Source organism: Heterodontus francisci, chromosome 7 (assembly GCF_036365525.1).
Source record: "Heterodontus francisci isolate sHetFra1 chromosome 7, sHetFra1.hap1, whole genome shotgun sequence".
In the NCBI taxonomy this organism is placed as follows: domain Eukaryota; kingdom Metazoa; phylum Chordata; class Chondrichthyes; order Heterodontiformes; family Heterodontidae; genus Heterodontus; species Heterodontus francisci.
Window position 1 is genome coordinate 49102104 of NC_090377.1, and position 22167 is coordinate 49124270.

At 42.1% G+C, this 22167-nt stretch overlaps 1 protein-coding gene across 1 annotated transcript in view; it reads left to right on the forward strand.

Annotated features, from left to right (window-relative positions):
• Positions 1–289: 289 nt before the first annotated feature.
• Positions 290–22167, forward strand: part of tmem37 (transmembrane protein 37) — a 47018-nt gene continuing 25140 nt past the window's right edge. The window contains exon 1 of the mRNA XM_068035133.1: positions 290–704. Within this exon, the coding sequence (XP_067891234.1) occupies positions 675–704 (30 nt within the window). The 5' untranslated portion in view covers positions 290–674. The remainder of the gene's footprint in view (positions 705–22167) is intronic.

Sequence of the window (22167 nt, forward strand, 5' to 3'; positions counted from 1 at the left end):
GGAGGGAGTCTCATTCTAGTTCACTCTAATTGCAATTCACCATTCCAGTCTAAATATGTATCTACTGCCAGAGAATTAAGTTGGAGTTGCTGAGGATTTCTAGGCAGCCGACGTGTATCTGGCCCATGAACTTTCTAAACATAATTCTTCTCACTGATGTTTACACAATACATATATATTCGGGGGCTTGACATGGGTTAGAACCATTCACCCATAATCCAATGCAGTTTCAACTTGGTAACTCGTGATAAATCACCAGTTCATAAACCTCAACCGTGCGTGAAAGCACGTAGTATTTAACAGAACACCAGTAAATAGATGTTTCTGCATTACCCGTGCCCACCGAAAGCAAACAAGACCTTCTGTTTGAACTGACCCCTTCCCATGTCTGCTCCACCTAAAGCCTGCCGTGGAGTCACTGCCAGTCTGTTTACCAATGAGCCGGAGAGCGCATGACGTTCCAGCCAAGTCAGCAAAAGAGTATCTGCACAACGAGTTTTGCAACCTGGCCGCTTTCCCGGTCCGATTTAATGCATCTCGTTAATCATAAAACCCGGCCAATTGTTGGACTTTGACTCCCGAAATGACCGAGAACTCTTCAATGTCTGGAAAGAAACAGCTTCGCCTTCCCTAACCATTGCTGCCCGCCGTGCTGTCTTTTCACTCCAAACATCATGAAGATCTCCAAACATCTCCTGTTAAAGGTATATTCACTCTCAAGATTGTTTTTTTATATAAAGTCCTGCAGTACGGGAAACCATACAGTTTATTCACCCGAATAGAAATGTTTTTTAATCTCGTCCATTTATACGCAGTACCCAGTGGTTCGAATTTAGATATAGGTCTGTGAGGAAGGGAGAATGGGTTCGAGTGCATGCACTACTATCTATTAAACTATTTCAATTGTCTTAAAAGTTTTGATTGCCCTTTAGTAATCTTAATAAAATCTGATCGACTTTCTAGCTTCTCATATTCTCCTATCCAGTAAATGACAATAAAGGTGAATTGTGGACACTGCTTTAAAGGGGAGCTGGTAGCATGAGACAAAAAGACCCAACAGAAATTTAAAGGGCTCCAGCCGTGCTTGTTATCTGCTGACCTGATGGCAACTCCTGATTTTATGTTGTTACTGAGTTGAAACATTTCTTCTCCGCTTAGTATGGAACAAGTTACTTAGATAAATCAGAACACTCCAGAAATAGTGCTGCTGGTGAATAAATATTGTACATTTGTAAACAAAAAAGTATCCCTTAGCAAACTCTGTCACGTGGTTATATATCGCTATGTAACCCTCATAACACGACAGTCAGCTGCAACTTAGGTAGTTCACATTGCCTTCCACCATAAATCTTGGTTTCATTCTCAATAAACACAATAATCACCCATCCCACCCAAGGTATAGGTCTGAAAGCATTTGGAATGGTTTACCTATCAACAGTTTGTGAAACTGGCAATGCCACTTTAAAGAGAGCTTACACCTTATCTATGGACTGGTAAATCCAAACGGATGATTGTTTACGGACCTTATCAGAATTTGCCAGAGGAGGAATAGTTGGACACTGCAATGAATCCCAATGACTGGCTTAAAAGAAAGTTTGTTTCTAAATCAAGTGACTGTAGAACAGGAGATCTTTAATGTGTACTAGAGTTCCTGGAACTTATTGGAGTTCCTTTTGACAGCAGCTACAGTTGTGTCACTTATCAAACAAATCAGAAATCTCAAGTGAGAAGAAAAATTATACCTCACCGGTCAGAGTTAAATGTTGTGATATTTTTAGCACCCATGTTACACATTTCATTCATTTTTTTTTAATTTTCCAAAGTATGTTTAAAGTTAGGAAGCAAGACTTCAGTTTCAGATTTGTTATATACTAATTGGATTGCAGAAACAGAGAAAATAATCCCAATATATGGGGCTGGGTTTTGTGCTGCAGGTAGGGCTCCCGGCACTGGGCCGAAAAGGCAGGGGAAACCTACCCCACCTCCGGTAAGATCGCTGGGTGATGGGAAGGCAACGGGCCCTGCCTCCTGCCGCCTCTCACACTATGTGCCACCCCCGCCTCCGACCCCACCTCGGGGCCTCACAAAATCCCAGCCATAATTTAAAGAATTTAAAAAGCTCCTTTTTCTTATGTGTAAGATGCATGTTCGCAGAGCTTTGTGTAAGCTTAAAATAGTAGCAATGAAGTGTTTGTTTTCTGTAATTTGTCTGATAGTTCACTCCTATAGGAGACATAATGCATGTAAGCTGGTCACCCATTTACCCCAGGTACCTTCGCCTAAATATTGTGGAATCGTGCCTTACTCTTGATATCAATGGCACATAACAAGTATTTGTTCTCATAAACTATTTACCTATTACGCAAACTACAGATATACTCACTATACTGTTAGTTGGTAACCCCACATGCAAGAGTTCGTTCCTGGGTGTTCGGTCTGCTGAATGAGTTCTCTTGATGTCTTCAGTGGCTGACCAGGTCACTCTTACTGGCTGCAGCAACAATATCCTTGTGAGCTGTGGCTTTATATCCCTTTCCGACCCTGGTCCCTTGACATAGAAGGTAATGTCTTGAATTGGGACATCTGATTGGGTTTCAGTGCCTTTTCAATCCCACCGTGGCTATGCAAGACCACTTGTATGTAGCCATTTCCTGCTCTCAGCGGGGTACAGGTGTGGTATCTTAGGTGCATGCCAGCAATGGATGCTGTGATATCTGCATCTTGATAAGTCAGGAAGAAAGTCATTCACACAGTTGTTGTAGACAAAGTGCCTGATGTTATAGTGGTCTGGAGCCACAACCTTAATGACATGCCGTAACTTGTTTATGTGTGTGGGACCCTGTTCAGTTCAAACTGTCTTTTACTTTTAAAAAGCCCAATATGAGCTGACCAAAGACCAGCGATGAAGTCTTCAATCAGAATTCTTCTCCCTTCGTCCCGATGTCCTCCACATTCAGTGTTCCTACCACCCTTTGTCAAACTTTGCACAAAAAATTACCAAGTCCCAGTTTACATTTGTATTGAGCACATTTTGCAATTTGATTAACAGTTACAAGCAAATATTCGAATGAAAACTTTGCAGAAAAATACATTCCCCTTTCATGTGCTTGCAGTTGTTGAAATGCCTGCTGATTATTTAAAATGTAACACTTGTACATCTTGCATGAAAAAATAACAAATAGGCAAACCCTTCGAAGTGGAATCTTCAATGGTAAACTGAGTTACCATTTTTGTGAAAGAATAGTTATTGTCCAGTAACTCATGAGTTATGATATCCTGTATGTTATCTATAACTCCTGATCCCTGTTGGTTTAGGGTTTCTTTCTTCCATTTCTGCTTCGTGGCTTGGTGTCGACATTTTATTTGTCGATGCTCCTGTGAATCACCTTGGGACATTTTACCACATTAAAGGTGTTCTATAAATGCAATTTGTTGTTGTTTGTGTCTCTGCTTCTCTAATCTGCTTCAGTTTCTGAGTGTGAAATTTCAAATATGTTGTATAGGCAGGATCCATAACATTAGAATTTATAACCTTCTGTTATCGGTGTGTAAATTGGGAAAACATGTAGAATAGCACTTTCAAGTTGCTGCAAACACATCTACTAACTTCTGCTCAGTGACATGAAAACATACCAAAGCAACATTGCTGAATTAGAGTGCTAGGTGACATTACATTTTCTTTTAAAGACTACAAGATTTCCCTCAGCTTAGAGTGAGTGGAGGAGGATAAGATGATTTTTAATGTACGCTACATTATCAGGTCCACTGATTTACAGTGACTGAATACCGTACCTCATCCTGCTTTTTATTCTATGGCATTCTGGGATTATTACTTTGGTGACTTGGAGATTGAATTCTGCAGCTGTTCATTTTTCTGTGAAAATTACAAATCCGTGGCCTTGGCTATTCTTATTTTCATAAATGAGTGTCCTTTATTTTCAAAAATTATTCTTTACCCATGCATTCATTTTTTACAATTCTTTTTCAAATTTTAAAGCTGGAGATGGTATGCAGGATGTAGCATGTCAGAGGTAGATACCTGGCTTTTAGTAGTACTGAAGAGAAGGAGGAGCTCACAAGCTTAGCCACACTGAGGTGAATGATTCTGGAATTTGGCAGCAATAAGCTGGGTCTCCAGGATTTTCACAGCAACAGATGGCAGAATGTGGGGTTTGGTTCACTTGTGAACTACTGCGGTCTGTCACCTTTTAAAAGGAGAAAAATATAAAGGCCAGATTTGAATTATGAGTACAGTATCTCTTTCCCTAGATAATGAGAGAAATTTACCATTTCTAAAAATCTTAAAATATATATTCACAGTAATCATATTCTATTTATCTAAGGGAGTCATAGTTTATATTTTTAACAAGGTGTGGGGTATACATTTTTCAGTATTGTTTTAAAAATACATTTGATCCTGTGCTGACTTTATTATATAAGGCATTTTTTAAAATCCCTGGTAGGCTAGTATTAAATTTTGTTTTGTACTGCAGAGAATAGAAGCCAACAACCAATAGTCTAACAATCTTAGCAGTTCATGTGGATTGGATGAGAGAATGAGTCAAATAAAGGTTGGAACTGTACTATTCACGTCTGTTACTGTTGTGCTCATGCTTCATAGTTTCCCTGTTTGTTAAACTCATTAACACAGTTTTGGCCTGAAGTAGAATATTTACTTTTCCATTTGACCGTGAGGAAAACCACAGGAGTTATCAGCTTGCACACATGAAACACCAACGACTCTGTTTTTTTCACGAATGCTGTTTAACCTGCTGAAAGAGTCCAGCATATTCTGTTTTTGTTTTAGATTTCTAGCATATGCAAAATTTTGGCTTTTTATTCTCAAATAATTACCGTAACAGGTAAAGTTTGTTCTTTTCACTCACGTTTAATTTGTTCATTTATTAGGAATAAAATTAACAATGGGAGGGAAATATGACCCCAGTTACCAAAAAACACTTTGGACTGATGCAGTACAAACTTTCTTAGCAATTAATGTGCCAAGTTGAGAATAGTTCAAGGATGTGATTCTGTTCCAAAAATGTTGAGAGTGACAACAGTTCTTTTCAACTGCTGCATAATTTAGTGCTTTTTTGTGATAAAGATTTTTGTTAACAGAGAACCATGGCTCCTAATATTAAATCTTATGTTCAGAAAACTAAACTGTCAAAAATAATTTGGCAACAGTTTATAAAGAGAAGTTTCTTTATAGACATGGCATTGAAAGACTTAAGACCCATATGATATAACAGCAACATAATTCAAAGAGGCATGTGTGTGTTTTCAGGCAGGCTCAAACTGAATCATAGAATTTTACAGTATAGAGGGAGGCTACTTGGCTTATTGTACCAGTTCTGTGAAAGAGCTATCAACGTAATCCTTTCCCTGGCCTTTTCCCATAGCTTTCTAAACTTACCCTTTCAAATATTTATCCATGTGGAGACATTCATCATTGTATGGGAGAGGAGGATTCCTGTAGTGCACGTTGCAGAAGAGGGTCATCCTACAGCTAAAGAGAAATAGAGGGACATAGGAAGGAAAATGGTGACTAACTATCTGGGGGAATTGTGGTTTGGGAGAAATATTGCAGGATTCATGGGAGTTTCATGTTGTCTGGTGGGTAAGGTAACTGTCACATACCAGAAGGTTAAATCAAGAGAGAGAATTCATGGTGCTGTGCAGCCAAAGGAAAGGAAGGTGGTAGCTGTAGGCGTGTTGAGAAAATAAAAGGTGCTATAACTACCATATTTATCGTTAGAGGGATAAAAAGCTTTTTCTGCAGCTGTGTTGAGGAAGAATGATCTGTTGCTTCCAGGGTGTAGATATAAGGGACATAATGGAGTATTTAGAGATCATTCTGGACGGGGAGAGTGATCAGCTTCAAGTCTTGATTTCTTTGGAATTCTTGAGTTAGGGAAGAGCAGGGAGGAGGCCTTTCAAAGGAATTTTGAGAAGTTAGATATTAAATTGAAAAACACAATTTACTGATCACAGGATTTAGGGATACCTGTGGAAGATCCAGTACTGGAAATAATTATTCAAAAGGGCACCAAATTAAAAATGTTAATGAAACTAATGTAAGATCTCGCATTGTAGATTTGCTATTATAAATCTCCGGAAGAAATACACTTTCAGGATTGCTGCTTTAAACTGAACATTTATCAACTCCCTCTATTGGCACACTGCGCATGCTACACCAAGCTTGTACAGTGGCCTCAAATACAGTGGTATCAAATGAACAATACACTTTATCCTTCCCCTTTTTAGTAACAGAGTTTCAATGGTTTCTTTACAACGTTCTGTTTGGACATTACTTCAATTTGTCACATTGCTTAAGTATGGCAGGCGTTTCTGCTCATAAGCAGGATATCAACATGTGACATCAGGTGTTGTCTCATTTAGCATGTGTTGATGTCTGGATCGGACACGATGTGTGCGGATGGTGTTTGCAACACTTTGAAGAATGATGCATTTCGTGCGATGATTTGCGAACCGCGCTTAGCAGCGATCAGTGTTCCCTTTGTGTTGGCCACAACAAATGGCTGGAGGTCATAGGGGGTTGAATGTTTTCCAGCATAACCATCATGTTTTACAAGCACTTTGTCTCCTGGCTTTAGCGTTGTAGTTCTGAATTTCAGGTTTTGCTCTGCATTTGCTCTTCTGTGATCTTTCTGTCCTCAATTACACTCGCCTACATGTTGAGCATTAGCTTTGCAGGGTAGCTCAGGAAGATGCGTGCGCATAGGATGTGTGAAGATGAGCTCAGCTGGAGGCTTTCCAATGGTCAAATGAGAAGTTGCTCTGTAATTGCAAAGAAAACGATGCAACTCCTGTTTTCACGACTTGCTCTCAGCAGTAGCTGCACAGATCACTTTTTTCAAGGTACACATGAATCTCTCAACTTTTCCATTAGCTCTTGGACAACAGTGTGTGATATTTTTTGAGTGAAGCCCAGGTAATTTGCAAACTCATCGCTGTCCATTGTCGCTTCTTACCATTTGAGGGACTCCAAACAATGCAAAAATCTGTTCAGGCTTTGGGACAACTGCTTTCACTGAGGTAGACGTAACTATTCCTATGACTGGGAATCTGCTGCAGTCATCAGTGATAATAAGCAAGTGTTTGTCAGTGGACAAGTCTGTGAAGTCTACGCTAACTTCAGTCCATGGGCCTGCAGGTAGCTCAAACATGCTGAGCGGCTCACGAAGATTTGACATTGATTTGAAACTGATGAGTGTGCCACTTTCTCCAGCTATGACATAGAATACAGCATTTGTTCTAGTGTCTTTGAATGTGGTTGGCATTTCAAAAGTCCCAAGAGCCTTCAGTGGTTTGTTACTATTGTAGGGGAAGATTTTTGTATTCCCTGATTTGCAAAGGATAAGTTAGTCCTGAAGTTTGTTGAATGTTTTATCTCCCATGACGTTGACAGATGCTTCTGTATCTATGACAGCGTCTACTTTTGAGCAGCCAATGGTCACTGTCACACATGGCTGGTTGCTGTGTCTGGAAGAAAGCACAAAAGTATATTCAGGGTCATCTATTGCTACATTTTCTTGCCCTTTTGGTGTGGTACGCGTACATGGCACCCTTTTAGTTGTATTGGTCTTAACTGTTGATTTTGCTGATGAGCAGCAGACGTGACCAAAATGGTTGAGTTTCCCACAAGCTTTATACTGCTTGCCAGTAGTAGGGCATATTTTCTGGTGTGGGTAAGTACTGCCACAGTGGAAGCATTGCTTGGACAAGTGATGATCCTGTCTGTAAGATTGATGTCGTTGCATTGCAGGTGGTTGCCTGACATATGAGCGGTGAACACTGTTCTCCAGAGTTGAGCTTGAAGTGTGGCAGTTGTTGTAGGCAGCCTCAACTTCGGCAGTTCTGGACTCTGAAAGGGATTGTGATCTTGCTAACTCCAGCAGCTCTGATACTTTCTGTCTTTCTCAAGTGCTTTTCTACGTATTTGACTGGAGACGCAACCTTCAATTATTTGTGTTTTGATTTCCTGTTTGACGTCATCAAAGTTACATTTTGTTGCCAGTTGCCTCAATTGTGCGCAATTTCGATTAATTGTCTCATTTGCTTCTTGCTTGGTATATCAGAAAATAATTGTTTTGTGTATTGTGTTCTTCTTGGACATGAAATAAGTTATTAGTGCATTTTTGTGCTCAGTTGTATTTGTCTTGCACAAGTGTAAGTATCTCAAATATTTTCCAATACATCACCTCCAGAGTGGAGAAGTAAGGCCTTTTTTGCCTTATCATTGGTGATTCCAAAGCCCACCTTTGCACCCTCAAATCGTCCGTCACTTCTGCCAACGAGGAACATCGATGAGGGCTCGGAGTGCATGTTAAAATGTGGTAGGTTGGGCATAGTTGTCACTATCTTGATTGTTAGTGCAGCAATAGTGTGATCAAGGATCCAGGAGAGTGTTCTGCAGGCACAATTACACAGACATCATCAAAAGTAATAATGGCAAATGAAAGAAGCAAATGCACATTTTGTGGGATGCTACAATCCTGCAATAAATTCTTCTCTCAGGTTTAAGCAGACCAAACTACCCTTGCCTTGGATTATGAGACAAAATGGCTGTCCTGCATTAGCTGCATGAAGATACAAGGCCTGCTGTGCACAAACCCTAACACTGTCTGTATTTAACAATCCGCATTAGAGTTCACGACTGAAAGCACAGCAAATTATACCTGACTAAAGTAAATGCAGATCTGCTATTGTAAATCTCTGGAAGAAACAAATGGCACTACCTTCTGGATTTCTACTTTAAACTAAATCTTTATTATTATTGATGCCCTCTATTGGTACACTGCGCATGCTATACCAAGCATGTGTGATGACCTCAAATCAACCATACACTACAACAAAGAGTAGAAATGTTACCATGCCAGATTGTATTCATCCTGGAATACTGAAGGAAGTTGCGGAGGAAATAATTGAGTCATTTAAACAACCTTTGAAAGTAGGAAGTGCATCAAAACACTCGAGGACAACAAACCTTACTGTCATGTTAAGCTTGCTCCCATGTTAAGCAAAGGAGAAAAGGATGTACTATGTAGTTATAAACCAGTTAGATATACCTCAGTTATGGTTAAAGTTTTAAGGGGTGGAAAAAAAGATCAGATGCAGTGTAAAACAATTTGCTGATTCGCTATGAGTCCATTGCATGTTACTAATGTAGACCAATTTCACCTCCTTTAGAGTGCAATGGATGGGAATGTAGCTACATAGGTTGAAGGTGGCTAGGGATCAGAAAGCTTAGAGATTGATGTGGGTAATGGTGCATCCAGGGGTCTTTTTTGTTCCATTTATATAAATGATTGGACATAGGCAGAAGCCAAGTGAAGTTTCCTGATTAGACCAAGTTAAGGGCAGATTGTGAGGAAGAATGCAAGAGATTGCAGTCAGAGACAAACAGTGTAGGAGAATGAACAGTTATGGAGTTCAATAAAGAAAAATAAGATCGTACATTTTGGAAAAAGAACAGTGAAAGTAAGTATATCTAAATAGTAAGATTTTTAACAGAGTGGAGGGACAGAGAGAACTAGGGGTGCAGATACATAGATGTTTAAAAGTAGGCTGCCTGAAGAAAAGGTTGTAAGTTGCGAATGGGGGTCTGAGTTTTATACATAAGGGCGTTGAATATAAAAGCAAAGAACTGATGTTGAATTTTCACAAGATATTAGTGAGTTGTGTGCAGTCTGTGTACCCTGTTGTAGAAAGGATATGCAATGGGTATAAAAACTATTCATTAGAATGTTACCAGGAAGGAGAGGTTATAGTCATTCGGAAAGGTTTTAAAAATTGGGCCTTTTCCACTAGAACCGAGGAAGTTAAGGGGAAATCTATAACAGAGCTGTTCAAAATAGTGAAAGGTTTTGAGAGCGTAAATAGTCAAACCTGCAGAATTAGTAACAAGGGGATGTAATCTTCAGGATTCTCATGAGAAGAACAAAAAAGGAAGTTATACAAAATGGAATTATTTTCTCTGGCAAATGGCAATTGAGGCAGAGTCTAAACATCATTTAGAAGATAATTCGAGAAGTAATGTATATAACAGGTGAGAATCTAAAAGATGATGAGTAAAATAGCCAGCTCCAGAGCTAGCACCAACACAGGCCTGTTGGGCCGAATGACCTCCTTATGTCCTGTAAATTCCATGATTCGTTGATTCTGATAGCACCAGTTGACTGAAGGCATAAAGGAGTTAAACAGATTATAGCAATTGCAAAATAAATGTTTGACAACCTGAAAAAGTTTCCATGCAACTTTAAAATCGAGCTAGTGTTAGTAGATTGCTTAGATGTTATTTTGTGATCAACAATGCTATATGGATGTGAAAATTGAACCTTGAGTGCTGAGGTAAAAGTAATATGAGGTGTTTGAATCATTATGCTTCAGACATATGTTGAAAACTAGTTGGATAAGAATGACCAGTGAGAAGATTATTGAACTAGCACAAGAGGAAAACAATGAGGCTGCATATGACTGGAAAATTTATATACTAGAAATTTTTTTTTACTTTTAATTAGTTATAGGTAAGTTGTAAATGTGCAGAAAGCACAGCAAATATTTCCCCTTGCTGTGAGTATCTTATTCAGATCTAACAAGGAATAGTTTTTCATTTTTTTTTCTAGATTACAACTATGAGTACTCTTCAAAACGACTTTATTAACTGTAATAAAAGCAAAATACTGCAGATGCTGGAAATCTGAAATAAAAACAAGAAATACTGGAAATACTCAGCAGGTCTGGCAGCATCTGTGGAGAGAGAAGCAGAGTTAACGTTTCAGGTCAGTGACCCTTCATCAGAACTGGCAGAGGCTAGAAATGTAAAATGTTTTAAGCAAATAAAGTGGGGGAGGGGCAAGAGATAACAAAAGAGAAGGTGTTGATAGGACAGGGTCACTGAGAATAACTGCCCAGAAGGTCATGGAGCAAAGGCAAATGGTATGTTAATGGTGTGGTGAAAGACAAAGCGTTAGTACAGAGAGGGTGTTAATGGACAGAAAACTGAGCAGTCTGGCCCCAAGCACAAACATGAAAAAAAAAGTGAGTAGGCACAGTAGAAACAAACTAAAATAAAATACACACAAAAAAGAAAAAATAACTGAAAAATTAAAATAAAAAGGGGGGCCCGTCATGCTCTGAAATTATTGAACTCAGTGTTCAGTCTGGCAGGCTGTAATGTGCCTAATCAGTAAATGAGATGCTGTGGTCTCCTCTACATTGGGGAAAAACCAAACGCAGATTGAGTGACTGCTTTGCGGAACACCTCCGCTCAGTCTGAAAGCATGACCCCGAGCTTCCGGTCGCTGGCCATTTCAGCCCTCCCCCACCACCCCACCCCACCCTGCTTTCATGCCCACATCTCTGTCCTGGGATTGCTGCAGTGTTCCAGTGAACATCAACGCAAGCTCGAGGAACAGCATCTCATTTACCGATTAGGCATGCTACAGCCTGCCGGACTGAACATTGAGTTCAATAATTTTAGAGCATGACGGGCGCCCCTTTTTATTTTTATTTTTAGTTATTTTTTTCTTTTTTCTTTTTTATGTGTTTGTTTTATTTTAGTTTAATTTGTTTCTACTGTGCCTACCCACTCTTTTTTTTCATGTTTGTGCTTGGGGCCAGGCTGTTCAGCTTTCTGTCCATTAACACCCTCTCTGTGCTAATGCTTTGTCTTTCACTACACCATTAACATACCATTTGCCTTTGCTCCATGACCTTCTGGTCAGTTTTTTTTAATTCATTCATGGGATGTGGGCATCGCTGGCCAGGCCAGCATTTATTGCCCATCCCTAATTGCCCTTGAGAAGGTGGTGGTGAGCTGCCGCCTTGAACCGCTGCAGTCCATGCGCGGTAGGTACACCCACAGTGCTGTTTGTTATTCTCTGTGACCCTGTCCTAACAAAAGAGAAGGTGTTGCTATCTCTTGCCCCACCCCCACTTTACTTGCTTGAAACCTATTACATTTCTAACCTTTGCCAGTTCTGTTGAAGGGTCACTGACCTGAAACGTTAACTCTGCTTCTCTCTCCACAGATACTGCCAGACCTGCTGAGTATTTCCAGCATTTCTTGTTCATTGACTGGCTGTAAAGTGTTTTGGGATGGTTCTAAGGTCATTAAAGGTGTTATACAAATTTAAGTCTGTGTGAGTGTATAACATGAAAACCATGATATACTCTGGTCAACACTGTCCAGAATGAATGAATATATAGATGGAGAGATAGAAAGAAAGAATAATCTTTCCTCAAGCACCTTATACAAAAGATGACAACTACAACAGAAGTAAGGACAGAAAGATGAGAGAGAATGTTTGCAAGGTTAATTTACATTCTCACAATGTGGAATGTTTCCTAACATGCTGATACCCTCATATCCTTCCTGATTCACTCAACTCCATATACAAATAAGAATACTTGCTGACATTTCAGTGTAGTGCTGAGGGAATGCTGTATAATAGGCAGTGCTGTCTTTCAGACAATACATTAAACTGAGGACCTGCTTGTCCACACCAGTGGATGTAAAAGATCCCATGGCATCATATAAAGACTAAGGAATTCCGTCAGTGTCCTAGTCACATTCCTTCCTCAGCCATCCACACTAAAATAAATCGATCAGAAAGCTGTTCTATCATTGAACTATATATATCTTTGAAAGTACGCAATGTTTAGGCCAATTTAACGTGTTTACTGGAAAGGGAATCTGTGTTTTTCATATGTGGCTGGTAATGACCTTGCAAGTCATTGTGCTTTTTGTTTGGGTGGGTGACTGCAAGCAGTCCCCTGAGTATTTTGATTGCTTATTCAATTACTTTGGACCTATGACATTATAACTGATATCTTGCAGGGCGTGTCTGAGAGCAGAGCTCGATTGACAGCTCCATGCTTATGCTGATAAATACTCTGGAGCCTTAGTTCTTCTGGTTCTGCTGATTAGAGACAAACTACTGAAGGTTCTATGAGATTAGATTAAGCGTCATGTGTAAATTTTTAATGGGCACTGGTCTAGGTTCAGTAATCAATTAGGAAAATTAGTGAAGTGTTGCATTTTTTTATATATGAGGAAGTGTAAATTAAAATGTCTGATCAAAAGGAGTATGCTCTATTGATTCTCTGCTACTGTTTAATTTTTACATTTTTAATGAATCTTATTTATAGTTTTCTATATTGAATTTACAGTACAGAAACAGGCCATTCAGTCCGACTGGCCGATGCTGATGTTGATGCTCCACATGAACCTCCTCTCACCATACCTAATCTCACCAAATCAGCATAACCTTCCATCTCTTTCCCCCTCATGTACTTATCAAGCTGCCCTTTAAATGTGTCTCTGCTATTCACCTCAAAAGGAGGGATGTTGACACTCATCCCAATCTCTGCCTACCTGAACTCCACTCCCAGTTAATATAGCTCCCTAGAAGTCATGATTCCAGAGAATCAGGCAGATTGACTTCTTTTATGGCTCTTGTTGTCCTTCTTGTCTGAACCTTTGGTTCCTGACCTAAAACCCCTCTTGATCTAAAAGGAGGTAATATGCCACTTTTGGAGAGAGAGAAATGTGAATTTACATTGATTTGATGAGGTGGGGCCTATAGGTCTATGCCGGGGATAGCTTTTTGAAGTTGTTGATGCTGCTAGAAACTTGCTAAAGTATTATTTAGTTATCTAAATTATTAGATTACATTTCTGGGGTTTTCCACTGTACCAAAGACATTCCAAACTGAACCTACATCTGAAAACCACAGGTAAAATTAACCACAGATTGTATGTCAATAATCATGGGAGCTGTATGTAGTCTACTACATCAATACAGGACTGATATGAACCAACGTAAGCTCTCCAATATTTCCTCAGGAAAGGACACATGGTTGAAGAATGAGTGAAAAATGGCAAGTGGGAGGCACATGTGATGGAAAGTTCACCCTGTTAGTTTCGGAGTTCTCCAAGCCATAAAGCTCAAGACAGTTAGTATATGTTTATATTAAAAGGAAGAGGAGGGTACTACTATTCCCTGTTTAATAATGTTCTAGGGACTTAAGTATCTTCTCTTCCCCACCATCACCCCATGTGCCCTTATTTATCAGTAGAAAATTCCTGTGAAATAAAAAGGAAAAACGGTAATCTGAGATAAAAACAGTAACTGCTGGACATACACTGCAGTTCAATGAGTATCTGTAAAGAGAAAAGACAGGCTGAGACATTTTGAATGTGTACCCTTTTTACTGAGTCTGACCTAGGGTACACACCCAAATTGGCAGGTACAGGTGTGATGGGTGAACGAGATTTGGTGTGAGTTAAGGGGCGGACGGGAATTCATTTTCCGGGTCCCCGGGCTTTAATTGTCCCGAGGCGGGACTTCCACCAATCAGTGGGCCAGCAGTTCTTAGTCCCAGCAGCGCCACCAGGAGCAGTGGCCATTGCTGGGACTGCAGCGCAGCCGACACCATGGACCCACGAGCAAAGGTAAGTTGGGCATGCCTCACCAGGGAGATCCGGTCTTCCCTGGTGAGGCTGGAGTGGTCTTTTGGAGGGAGGGGGGTGTCTTGCACCCTGGGGGTAGGTTGTGAGGTGGGGGCGGCTCTCAATTGGGCACCCTGTGCCTGACTGCCATGGCCCCCCCACCCCGGTGCACGGAAAGGCCGGCAGCTATCGCTGGGCGGCCTTTCACATCCCCAGCACGCCCGCTTGCCACAGGTAAAATACCCGTGGAGGAGGGCGAGGGCTCTTAAGTGGCCACTTAAGCACCTTGATTGGCCTCAGGCGGGCTGTTCCCCCCCCCCCCCCCCCCCCCCAGCCCGACAGCCGTTAGGTTGACTGGAGGCGGGAGCGGGTAGGCCTCACGGAGCCTCCTGCTCAATTTTACGCTGCGCCCACACCACCATCCGACCCACTGGGGCAGCGTAAAATTCAGCCCAAGGTGCTGGCAGCAGAGTGTTGGATGAGTTCAAGTTTATTATGAGTGGATGATGGAAGGCTGGCAGCAGAGCTTTGGAATAGTCAAGTCTAGAGGTAACAAAGACAGGAATGAGGGTTTCAGCAGCAGATGAGCTCATGCATGGGTGGAGATGGGTGTTTGTTACAGAGGTGGAAGTATGCAGTCTTGCTGATGAGTCAGATATGTGGTTGGTAGCTCATCTCTGGGTCAGATAGAATGCCAAAATTGCCAATGGTCTGGCTGAACTGAAGGCAGTGACTAGGAAGAGGGTTGGAATAGGTGGCTAGGGAACTTAGCAACTTGACAATGGCTTCGGTCTTCCCAATATTTAACTGAAGGAAATTTCTGTTCATCCCAAAGAAATTCTTTGGGAACTGGGCCGACTGATGCTTTGTCCCCTTCACCGTCAGGTCAGACTACCTGAAGGTGCGGGGGATATGTTTTCAGAGGGGCTGGGGCGTGTGCCAAAAACTGGAAGGAGCGAACAGGCAGGGTAAAACGGAAACTAGTCATGTGGGAGCGGCGCTCCCTCTCCATTGCAGTTATGAAACTGGTCATCAGGTGCAAGGTGCTCTTGGTGTTGCTGTATGTGGTGCAGATCTGGCCCATACCCACTCCTACACCGTGGCACTCACCTGAGCCATTTTCAGCTTTATCTGGAGATCAAAAATGGACTGTGTCTGCAGGGACACGATGTTCAAACCTCTGGATAAGGGGGGAAAACGCGTACCCAACGTCGCCCTCATCCTGACGGCCACCTTTGTGTGCGGCTGCATCAAGCTGTGCGTAGACCCCCCAGTACGCAAGCACCAAGTGTCACTATGTGCTGAGGTTCTATCTGTCCCTGGAGTTGTGAAGGATGGGTCTGTCCACATTGCCACGGAACACTCCATTCAGTTGGACCCGTGCTGTACCACCTATCCCTCGTGAAAAAGTTTTTGTGGAGAAACACCTTTGACTGCAAGTGTATCAGGCGGTGGTCCATACATAACGTCCTTGAGGCCCTACGGGAAAAGGAGATGGTGGATCCTGTTGAATGGTTCCCCGAGCAGACTGTCAAATTCATTTGGCTAGTTGTCCATGATCAAGTGTTGCAGACTGGCACATTCCAAGGTCCAGGACTACAGGCTGAGGGACACAATAAAGCATGGGGCAGCTGCTGCAAGGGTTCAATAGGGAAATGCTACTGTCGCTGGTTTTGCCGCCATAATAAAACAAGGGGTTGGAACCCGTGTAAAGGCCCTCGGGCTGTATCCACCAGAAAATGCTTTTGCTACGTAATGCAAATATACATTGCATATAAAATGGAATGGCAAGAGTTGTGAGGCACCTCACGTTCTGTATCAAAAGAAACTAATCTTCTTTGCACTTTCTGAAATGGCAACCATGAATTGTTTTGTAATGTATTTTTTTTTTACAAATTTTATGAATAAAGTAGATTTTCGGGGGAAAAAATGTCTGTTCATCCAGGACTAGATGTTGGACTGGCAGTCTGATAATTTAGAGATAATGGAGGTGTCGAGAGAGGAGGTGATGGTGAGGTAGAGCTGGGTATCATCAGTCCACATGTGGAAATTGTCACTGTTTTTGGATGATGTTGTTGAGGGGCGGCAATGAGATAAAAACTAGGAGGGGGCCACATTGACTAAGATAGCAAAGTTAAAGTTTGTCTAAATTGATGGTTGATTCAGATGTTTCAAACAGATCAATTACCTTTTTAAAACTATATAATCTTTTAATAAATAAAAAAAATTAAAAACTATATAATCATATCAAAACAAGAATTCCAATTTTGTCAGACCAGCATCTGCATTAAGGTAGGAACTTCAGCTGATTGAATAAATCTCGTTCTACCATATAATCAGTTCTTAAGAAAAACCTATTGATCTATTTAAGACTTGTTTAATATTTTCTCGTTCGTCTGTGAGAGGCAGAGCATTTATAAATAAATTTCCTGAGCACAACTAAATCATCTTGTTATGCAATTGATATTTAAGTGTTGATGCCAACAATGGTAGGTATCTTGACTAGTGCTGAAGTGCTCACATTTATTCTAGTGACAATGTTACTGACAGAATTAGGCAGGAAAATAAGTACTTTGTAAGTTTTGATGTTTCTTCCCAATGAAAAAGTGGGAAGATGTTATGATCAAGTACCTCTGATTGGAGCTGAAGGAAGATCCTAATGTCTGCTTCTCAGTTTGTAAGCTAATGTATAATACTTGATCAGTGCATCTTTGTAGATTTAAGCTAGAAATCACTAATATCTAAACCTCGACCTGGGCACCAGAAACGACAACGGCAAACCCAGCCCTGTCGACCTTGCAAAGTCCTCCTTACTAACATCTGGGGGCTTGTGCCAAAGTTGGGAGAGCTGTCCCACAGACTAGTCAAGCAACAGCCTGACATAGTCATACTCATGGAATCATACCTGACAGACAATGTCCCAGACACTGCAATCACTATCCCTGGGTATGTCCTGTCCCACCGGCAGGACAGACCCAGCAGAGGTGGTGGCACAGTGGTATACAGTAGGGAGGGAGTTGCCCTGGGAGTCCTCAACATTGACTCCAGACCCCATGAAGTCTCATGGCATCAGGTCAAACATGGGCAAGGTAACCTCCTGATTACCACCTACCGCCCTCCCTCGGCTGGTGACTCAGTACTCATGTTGAACACCACTTGGAGGAAGCACTGAGGGTGGCAATGTCCATCACCAAGAGTGGCTTGGTAGCACCACTACTGACCGAGCTGGCCGAGTCCTAAAGGACATAGCTGCTAGACTGGGTCTGCGGCAGGTGGTGGGGGAACCAACACGAGGGAAAAACATACTTGACCTCGTCCTCACCAATCTGCCTGCTGCAGATGCTTCTGTCCATAACTGTATTGGTAGGAGTGACCACCGCACAGTCCTTGTGGAGATGAAGTCCCGCCTTCACATTGAGGATACCGTCCATCGTGTTGTGCGGCACTATCACCGTGCTAAATGGGATAGATTTCAAACAGATATAGCAATGCCAAACTGGGCATCCATGAGGTGCTGTGGGCCATCAGCAGCAGCAGAATTGTACTCAACCACAAAATGTAACCTCATGGCCGTGCACATCCCCCACTCTACCATTACCATCAAGCCAGGAGACCAACCCTGGTTCAATGAAGAGTGCAGGAGGGCATGCCAGGAGCAGCACCAGGCATACCTCAAAATGAGGTGTCAACCTGGTGAAGCTACAACACAGGACTATCTGCGTGCCAAACTGCGTAAGCAGCATGCGATAGACAGAGCTAAGCGATCCCATAACCAACGGATCAGATCTAAGCTCTGCAGTCCTGCCACATCCAGCCGTGAATGGTGGTGGACAATTAAACAACTAACTGGAGGAGGTGGCTGCACAAATATCGCCATCCTCAATGATGGGGGAGCCCAGCACATCAGTGCGAAAGATAAGGCTGAAGCATTTGCAACAATCTTCAGCCAGAAGTGCTGAGTTGATGATCCATCTCGGCCTCCTCCTGAAGTCCCCATCATCACAGATGCCAGACTTCAGCCAATTCGATTCGCTCCACGTGATATCAAGAAACGACTGAAGGCACTGGATACTGCAAAAGCTATGGGCCCTGACAATATTCCGGCAATAGTACTGAAGAGCTGTGCTCCAGAACTTGCTGTGCCCCTAGCCAAGCTGTTCCAGTACAGCACTGGCATCTACCCTGCAATGTGGAAAATTGCCCAGGTATGTCCTGTACACAAAAAGCATGACAAATCCAACCCGGCCAATTACCGCCCCATCAGCCTATTCTCTATCATCAGTAAAGTGATGGAAGGTGTCATCAACAGTGCCATCAAGCAGCACTTGCTTAGCAATAACCTGCTCAGTGACGCTCAGTTTGGGTTCCGCCAGGGCCACTCAGCTCCTGACCTCATTACAGCCTTGGTTCAAACATGGACAGAAGAGCTGAACTCAAGCGGTGAGGTGAGAGTGACTGCCCTTGACATCAAGGCAGCATTTGACCGAGTATGGCATCAAGGAGCCCTAGCAAAACTGAGGTCAATGGAAATCAGGGGGAAAACCCTCCGCTGGCTGGAGTCATACCTAGCGCAAAGGAAGATGGTTGTGGTTGTTGGAGGTCAATCATCTGAGCTCCAGGACATCACTGCAGCAGTTCCTCAGGGTAGTGTCCTGGGCCCAACCATCTTCAGCTGCTTCATCAATGACCTTCCTTCAATCACAAGGTCAGAAGTGGGGATGTTCGCTGATGATTGCTCAATGTTCAGCACCATTTGTGACTCCTCAGATACTGAAGCAGTCCGTGTAGAAATGCAGCAAGACCTGGACAATATCCAGGCTTGGGCTGATGAGTGGCAAGTAGCATTCGCGCCACACAAGTGCCAGGCAATGGCCATCTCCAACAAGAGAGAATCTAACCATCTCCCTTTGACATTGAACAACATTACCATCGCTCAATCCCCCACTATCAACATCCTAGGGGTTACCATTGACCAGAAACGGAACTGGAGTAACCATATAAATACTGTGGCTACAAGAGCAGGTCAGAGGCTAGGAATTCTGAGGCGAGTAACTCACCTCCTGACTCCCCAAAGCCTGTCCACCATCTACAAGGCACAAGTCAGGAGTGTGATGGAATACTCTCCACCTGCCTGGATGGGTGCAGCTCCAACAACACTCAAGAAGCTTGACACCATCCAGGACAAAGCAGCCCGCTTGATTGGCACCCCATCTACAAACATTCACTCCCTCCACCACCGACGCACAGTGGCAGCAGTGTGTACCATCTACAAGATGCACTGCAGAAATGCACCAAGGCTCCTTAGACAGCACCTTCCAAACCCGCGACCTCTACCAACTAGAAGGACAAGGGCAGCAAATACATGGGAACACGACCACCTGCAAGTTCCCCTCCAAGTCACACACCATCCTGACTTGGAACTATATCGCCGTTCCTGCACTGTCGCTGGGTCAAAATCCTGGAACTCCCTTCCTAACAGCACTGTGGGTATACCTACCCCAAATGGACTGCAGTGGTTCAAGGAGGCAGCTCACCACCACCTTCTCAAGGGCAATTCGGGATGGGCAATAAATGCTGGTCAGGCCAGCGTCGCCCATATCCCTGAATGAATTAAAAAAAAACTATTTCTTAAATTAAGTTGAGTTGAGCTGAAATCTTGATGATCAGGTTGGCTTTCCACTTAAGAAACAATCACAAGAAATACTTTTGCTGAACTTGGCACAAGCTTTACAGGGCTTGGAAATCATATGAAATCTACAGATCGAGAGAGGTATCTTGGGTGCCAATAGCTGGAATGGATCTATAATCTTCAGCACAAATCTTGAAATCAAATGTTGAGCTGAAATTATCTCTCCAAAGTGTAAATTTGCAGATTAGTGGCAGAACACATGAGAGAATGGATGCTTAGCTGAAAATATGCTTTTTAAAAAAAAAAGAAACCTCCAAACTTGCATAGAGAATTTTTGAAAAGCAGATTATCAAATTACATTGAGCATGCAGTTCACAAATGAGGCCTTGGGTATGGAGATAGGGATAATTATCGGATGCAAATCCACGAGAGTTCTTGCAGGTAATTTGGCCTGGGTGTTCGCCTCAATCTCAATTTTCTGTTTGCAATTTATAAGGATTTACATTTGGGAATTGCTGTTTTGTAAAAAAAAAAATCCTCTTGTCTTATGCTCCCTTGAAACCTGACACCGTCTTGTGTTATTTAATTGATACCATTTTCCCCCCCATAAACCGCTAATTTTTAAATCATACGTCCCATCCTCTCAGAATGACAAGATTGATTGTCTGTGATTTTCAAGTCTTTGCTTTGTCATCATCTTATACAAATTACACTGGCTATATGATGCCGAATAATTGAATAGTATTGTAACAACTTATTGATTTTCCATTGTGCTTTCTTTTTCTGTAGCAAATTGTGCCACCTACTGGGAACAAAATTTTAAGGGAAAAACACAATATACCAAAGTTTACTGCAGTTGTTAGGTGTCCTAAGTGTGAACTGAAAGTCCAGCTGTGTTTTAAATGCAAATTCAACATTTTATTTCCTCCACATAAGATATTCATTGCTCAATGTTAGAAGTAGCTACTTTGCAAATAATTAGCTTGTGATTAAACTAGTTCAAAGAAGCTCTTTTTCTCCATGCACACACACAAAGCTATGCCACAAAAGCACATTTTTTGCCTATCTTTTCTTTTGGCCCCTTCTACCCCCCCCCCCCCCCCCCACCCTTCCACGTTGTGCAGAATGCCAATAGAAAGCTCACTCATTTACATTAATCTGCAGGTGTACTGTTCAAAAGGAAAAGTTAGAAATTTGGCCTTGTAGATTTTACCATAGTTTGCAGGGTCTCTGTACTGTGTTGATCTTGGTTAGTGAGTGACAATTCTACTTGTGTAATGTATATTTATTGAAATTTAGTTTCAAATGTATTCATATTTAATTTTAAGCATTTGTAACTATTTATTTAATGTAAAGTGAAATATATTCAGATATGTTTATAGTTCCCTGGAGAAATTACAAGACTAAAGACTAATTTTAAATTCAGTGATATTTTACCCAGTAATTACTTACATTGAAAGCATACAAAGTTGTTCTGGCCTAGGCATTAAAGCACTGCAATGCCCTGTTGGATAGCCTTATATGTGAGGTAAAAGTCTGCAAAGGAAGCCCGACCGAGCCCGAATGCCGGATCCAGAAGTGTGACCTGACCCGAACCCGACACACATCATCGGGTCCCGTCGGGCTCGGGTCGGGCAGCAGGCCTTTACATGGGTAAAGGCCTGCCGCCTGCTACTCAACTCAAGTCTGACGGGACCCGACGACATGTGTCGGGGTCGGATCGGGTCGCACTTCCTTGTCCGGCATTCGGGGCTCGGTCGGGTTTCCTTTGCAGACCTTTACTAGGGATAACCCTTTTGTTTTTAAACTAGTTTATTATGCCAGTAAGTGTAGGCCAGACATGTTCCTTGGAATGAAGATAGATATTTGATTCGGAATTGCTCAGAAACAAAACTGGACCACTACTTAAAAGTTGTGAGTACTAGAGCAGGTCAGAGGCTGGACATTCTGTGGTGAGTGCCTCAGTTCCTGACTCCCAAAGCCTTTCCACCACCTACAAGACACAAGTTAGGAGTGTGATGGAATACCATCCACTTGCCTGGATAGTTGCAACTGCAACA